Source organism: Camellia sinensis, chromosome 10, assembly GCF_055761805.1.
Source record: "Camellia sinensis isolate YWXY chromosome 10, ASM5576180v1, whole genome shotgun sequence".
NCBI classification, from domain to species: Eukaryota; Viridiplantae; Streptophyta; class Magnoliopsida; order Ericales; family Theaceae; genus Camellia; species Camellia sinensis.
In genome coordinates this window covers 33,397,591-33,404,212 of record NC_138970.1, presented here as the reverse complement: position 1 = coordinate 33,404,212, position 6,622 = coordinate 33,397,591, and the positions used below count along the sequence as shown (strand labels likewise).

The 6,622-nt window shown below is 38.1% G+C and overlaps 1 protein-coding gene across 1 annotated transcript; it reads left to right on the top strand.

Moving 5' to 3' along the window:
- Positions 1-433: 433 nt before the first annotated feature.
- Positions 434-6,622, top strand: LOC145800287 (receptor like protein 27-like). Its single transcript, XM_082889944.1, has 4 exons — positions 434-1,355; positions 1,499-1,848; positions 4,763-4,818; positions 6,304-6,622. The coding sequence occupies exons 1-4, from the start codon at positions 434-436 to the stop codon at positions 6,620-6,622; spliced, it is 1,647 nt and encodes a 548-aa protein (XP_082746070.1).

Here is a 6,622-nt window from a genome sequence, read left to right as displayed (position 1 = left end):
TATCAATCTACGCCGCAATTCATTTAAAGGGAATATTCCATTGTCTCTGTTTACACTCTCATCACTGCAGATAATCGATCTTCCCTTTAACCAGTTTGAAGGTCAAATTGCTGAATTTCCAAATGCATCTTCCTCTTCCTTGGCTTTCCTCGACATGAGTAGCAACAAATTAGAAGGGTCTGTGCCCATGTCATTTTTTGAGCTTAGAAGCTTAACTACCCTCGATCTTTCTTCCAACAACTTCAGTGGCATTATGTAACTAGAAATGATCCAGACCCTCCATCAACTTAAAAGGCTCGACCTTTCATACAACAGTTTGTCAATCAAAACAAACGAAAGTTACTTTAGCCTGCCTTTGTTCCCCAAGATCTACTCATTAGGACTGGCTTCCTGCAAATTGCAAAGTTTTCCTGATCTAAGGAACCAATCACTAATGTTTCACTTGGACCTTTCTAACAACCAAATTTATGGGGAAATACCTAATTGGATTTGGGAAGTTGGTAATGGCTGTCTTCTTTACTTGAATCTTTCCCATAATTTCCTTGTGGAGATTCAGGAACCCTATGAAATTCCTAGTCTCAATGTCCTTGACCTGCATTCTAACCACCTCCTTGGGAAAATCCCAGTACCATTGAGATACATTTTCTATGTGGATTACTCGAGCAATAGATTTTCCTCTTCCATCCCTACCGATATTGGCAATTTCATCTCCTCTGTTTATTTTATCTCTTTTTTAGATAATAACCTCACTGGAATTATCCCCGAATCAATGTGCAATGCTACTTACCTTGAAGTGCTCGACTTGTCTAACAATTCTTTTAGTGGCACAATACCGCGATGTTTAATTGAAAGGAATGCCAGTGGATGGAATGACACACTCAGGGTGCTGAATTTAAGTAAAAACAATCTACGTGGAAGCATTCCAATGACATTTCCAGAGAATTGTGGTTTACAGACCCTAGACCTTAGTGACAATCACTTAGAAAGGGAGGTTCCAGAATCTTTGGCTAACTGCACAATGCTAGAGGTTTTGAACCTTGGGAACAATCTGATAAGTGGTACCTTTCCCTGCTGGTTGATGAATTCAACCAGTATACAGGTTCTTGTATTGCGATCCAACAAATTTCACGGATCCATAGGATGTCCAGCAATCAAACCCGCATGGCCAATGCTTCAAATTGTTGACCTTGCTTCCAACAATTTTAGTGGGAAGCTGCTACCACAATTTTTCTTCAACTGGAAGACAATGATGGCCAATGAAGAAGAAGCATCATCCAAGCTTAATCACCTGGGCTTTCAATTCTTATCACTCAACCATTTTTACTACCAAGGCGTGGTAACAGTGAGAAACAAAGGTCTACAGATGAAGCTTGTGACAATTTTGAATGTCTTCACCAACATCGACTTCTCATGCAACAATTCCAAGGGGGGATACCGAAGGAGATTGGAGACCTCAAATCTCTTTATGTTCTCAACTTATCGCAAAATGGCTTCACAGGTCAAGTCCCTTCAACACTCGGAAACTTGAAACAGCTTGAATCACTCGACCTCTCACTTAACAACCTGATAGGGGAGATCCCTCCACAGCTTGCAAGCCTCACTTTCCTTTCAGTCTTGAACCTCTCATTCAATCAACTAAAAGAGATGATACCGAGAGGCAACCAAATCCAAACATTCACAGAAGCTTCATTCCAAGGGAATAAAGGCTTATGCGGGCCTCCGTTAAATGCAAGCTGCATAGATGAAGGCTGGTCACTACCAACATTTGAAGTAAATAAACATTTGAATTCTGGGCTTGAGATTAATTGGGATATCATAAGCGCTGAAATTGGATTTGTGGTTGGGTTGGTAATCATCATATGGTCTCTTGTATTCTGCAAGAGATGGAGGAGATGGTACTATGCACATGTTGATCATGTTCTTTGGAGGATTTTTGGTATGCGACAACTAGGAAGAGGCAATCATGGAAACAGAGGTTACACAGCTCAAAGAAGGAGGCTCTGATCTTGGTTGCCTTGTTGATTAATGTTGTTAATGAGAATTGTAATTCACAATTCTTAATAATAGGTCCTAGAAACCTTTTGGTTCATCATGCTATTGATCTGAGTTAAGTCGATTGAAAAGGAAAAAAAATGTCAATCACGATGATCAAGTTCTTTTTTAGGATTCTCTTTCGAGAACACCAATGAATAAGAGAATTTAGAAATCCAATTGGTAGACTGTTAGAATATTTTTAATAAAAATAAAATATTATTACTCCAATTATTGTGTCCCAAACATTGTTTTAATTACCCATTTAATTTTGTCACTTTCTTGAAATTATTTCACTTCGTTGATACCTTCATGAGGGAAAGAAAAACAATTTTAGGACAGTGACAACGCGACTCCTAGATTTTCACAAGTTATTATGTTCTCAACTCTAATTTATTTTCTATTATCAGTTTTTTTATTTATAATATTTGTTTGGGAGGGGGTGACTATTGGTTTAATGGTAAATTCTTGTCCTAATAACTTTGAGATTATGGGTTCAAGTCACGAGACAACCACTTTGTGCACTATACCAAAGGTTAAGTATATACCTAATCTTTTCCCTCTCAAACACACATTAATATCTACTAATTGGGTATTATTTTTTTTTAATTTTTTTATTTGTGTTAATTATTCAATTTATTGTTTTGCTAGACTAACCGACCAGAGGTTGATGGCGAAAAGTATGGAAAAAGAAAAAGGGAAAATAAAAATTCAGTGTAAAATTAAAAAGGGAGAATTATAGTGCAGTGGGATATAGAAAAAAAAAATTATAAAAACATGTGGGGTGCAAGTTATTATGCGGTGGGGTGCAAATAAAAAACTGTAGATTTGCACCCCTCTATATTTTTGTAATTCAAGGGGTCAGCTGGAAGCAAGTTTCGCTTGGGCAGCAAGAAAATGGATGCGCTAACTGTTGCTTTCTTCACTCCTTCGATTAGCTACAGGGCAGGCAGGGATTCTTTCTCTTCCCTCTCTTCGTCCTCGCTTGCCTTCAGCTATAGTTGCCTTGTCTTAGCTAGCCCTTTCAGACTTGTTTTCCTTGCCTTGCGCTGAGCGGATCTGAAATGCCCACCGCCCTCCTTTTCATCTCAATTTCGCTTGTCTGATCAATCACACTAATAGCTTCAATAGTCCACTGAAATTTTGTGTAGTTTTCTTGGTATTTCACCAATTACTAATCCAGTATATGTATAGTAGGGATGTAGTTTCCCCAATCAGAAAAAAGATTACACGTAAGTGGTAAACTTTATAAACATTAATAATTAAAGTTCTAAACATTTTCATCTATTTGTAAAAAAAAAAAAATTGCTAAAGCCCACTGGGCTGTAATTCCCCAAAGAAAAATTTCATGTTAGTATTACTGTTGGATGAGCTGTTGGTCGCATAGCATCGGTAAACCATATTATTCAAAAAGAGGAAGAAAAAAGCAAAAGAAAGATTATTAGGTGACTTGTAAGACGTATTTGACAATCCATAAGTTTAGGTTAGCTTATTTTACCAAGAGAGGCTGCAAAAAAAAAAAAAAAAAACAACAACAACAACTTAACCATATTATTCAAAAATAATAATAATAAAAAAATGCTCTTTCCAGTCTATCCTAGTAATTTTTTTTAAAGGAAATGCTTAGTTCAGAAAATGCTACACAAACCACTTCCCAAAAATAAACAAGCAAATCGAAGCAGATACGGATGAAAATAGAAACCCCAGTCTCAGAAAATGTTTTTCCAATGTTACCTGTTGTTCATAGTTTGTACAAAAAAGGCAATGTTTTCCTCATTCACAAACAACATGTGTTTCGCTTCATCTAATCTATTGTTCTAATTGAATTGACGAATGCTTTTGTGATGTAAAACATTGTTGTGACTGGTCCAGTGATATATGACAATTGTTTTATAATTCAGTATTTTGTTTCTGAAGAATGGTTTAATTTTTTAATTTTTTATATTTTGGTGTTGGATGATAAGCCTTTTGTGGAATTGATCGAGAAAGTTGTTCATAATTCACAAATTCTGGCTAGTTCTCATGAGACAAAGATTGTAGTGAAGACAATTTGAAATAAATGTCAATTAATGAGAAAAGAATTGTCAGATTGTTCACATGTAGTGGGATAATGGACAAATAGAAGGATGACTTTAAACCCCAGGGGATTAGCCAATTGGCAAATTGAGCCATGATAAGAGCCCGAGAAAGCATAAGTCACAATCATTTCGAATCCCATGAACCTGTTTGGGCCACTCTAGCATCTGTTTCCAGTAATTAGTATGTATGTGTAGGACGGGAACTGCATGTACCCGGAGATTGGTTGGGGAAAAACCTTAGATTACCCTGTTACCATAAAAAGAATATGACTTTTAGCTTTACATGAGTGTCATGATTCTTGAGATTTTCAGATAGCCTAAAATGCAAAAACCTGAAGTAAACCTTTGGATTGTATTCAGCCAAGTTGTCCCAGAATGGGTATCTTAGATTTTGTTTAGTAATCTTTACTGCGGTGCTGGGAATGTCAGTGTGGTTGATGAAACCATCTCTATCTCATACTTGAATTGATTGCTCAAAAGCTGAAGTGAAATCTTTGTTTTACAATGAATAATCTACATTGTCTAAGTAGGGATTTAATATTGTGTGTTTCGTTAAAATGGTTGATAAATGGAGGTTTTTTCCCTTACTGTTTTTTTGGGGGGGCTAATTTTGTTGGCTTCTTCATTAATTTCTCGTGACTATGTTGTTTCAGATTGTTGGGGTTGAACGGAATGCAAGTCAACGTGAAATTCAGAAAGCTTTTCACAAGTATGTTTTCTCTATAAGATTATTCCTGTTATCCTATAATACTCAGCCTTTAATCATATTATGGCTTTGTAACATCGTTTCTCATTTTTCTCTACACATTGATTGAACGCTATGTATATTAATACTATCATGGCTGCATTTGAAATTGTTGGATGTGGAAAAGACTCTTGGTTTTATATTGTCACCTTTCTACCCTAGGTTTTGTTTTAAGAGTAGTTAAAATGTTTAATTGACTTGATTTTTGAAAATTTGAGAATAGATGATTAGGACTTCAGTGCATGCTTCTCTTCCTGAGGATATTTTCTGTTTGCTCTTTTATTTCTTGCTTTAAGTGATGAATTGTATGCCTTTGTTTGCCTTTTTCAGCATATGATAGTTTATCTGATGAAGAAAAGAGAAAAAAGTATGATCTATATGGGGTTTGAAAAATCTAGAAATCCCCTAGATGTTGATTTGTGATTATGTATCAATTTTAAGCAGAATATAACAATCCCAATCGAACAATCAAGACAAAGAGACACAACGATTTTACGTGGAAAAAACCACAATTGGACACCTCCAACTGTGATAAAAAACCACGGGCAACAGCCACAAAACAATCCACTAAGAAGATTTAAAGGAATTACACAGGTATACTCTCAATTACCTAGCGAATCCACGCCTAATTGAACCAACCTCTATGTGCCTCTTCCAACCCGTCTTCACCTCGGAATTGTTTTTACGATGAGCCACCTCGGAATCCACCAAAGCTTCAGGCTCGAATTCTTCAGAATCCACCGAAGAACAACTCTCTCTTTTGTAGAACAAAACAAAACCTTTGATGTACTCTCTTTAAACCATGAGTTGAATACTCAATAAAACATCAAAGAAAACTCACAAAGTATCCCCAGATATAAACCCTAAAACCCAAAAAGAAGATCTGGAGTAGTTATCCTAAAATCTGACCCAACACGCGAATTTATAGAATCTGTCCCGCGATCTCCGCTCGAGCGCCCAACATCCCGCTCGAGCGTCTTCAGCAAAATATGCGCGTGCTATAACAGAGGTCCGCTCGAGCGCTAGAGAACCCGCTCGAGTGCGAAATCACACATCTCGGTACGTTTGCAGGCGACCAAAACTGCTGGAACCAGGGATTCTACGCTCGAGCGCGGGTATGTCCGCTCGAGCGGACAGGCAATTTTGAATGCATTTTTGCATTTTGTTTCGGGGGCGCTGCCCCTCGACCCCGCCGTGGCGCTACTCCGGACCCGCCAAGGGGCGCTGCCCCCTCGACCCCCGCGAGCTGGCCGGGCAGCTCGATCCCCATCATAATCAGCGAAGTGGAAATCTTGAAAGTATTAGCATCACAAACTTCTCTGAAAAGGCACAATTTGGGTTGGATTCGCATCTAAACACTCATAGCCTCACTGAAATAAAAAGTGCGAAAATAAATACAACTGAAAGGAGTTTTGTCAAACGGGATTGCCAAGAAATAAATCCTAACAGGGTTGAGAAAGGTAATCTTGGGTTTGATGCTGGCAATGCTGGCGACCAAGGAGGATATACATACTTCACAAGTGGACCAGGACAAAATGGGTTTAACTTCAGGCCAAATGAATGGCAAAATATGAGTGGTGGACATGGAAGTTCAAAATCATTCTCATTTTCTTTTGGAGGCCCTGGTGGCCATAGCTCATCTGGTTTTGGTGTAGATGATATTTTTTCCAACTTCTTTGGGGGTGGTGGGGGTCAGTCTGAAAGTTTCAGTGGTTCGACCAGGTCTGAATCCAAGTCTAGGAGTGCCTCTAAGCAGGGACGGAACTAG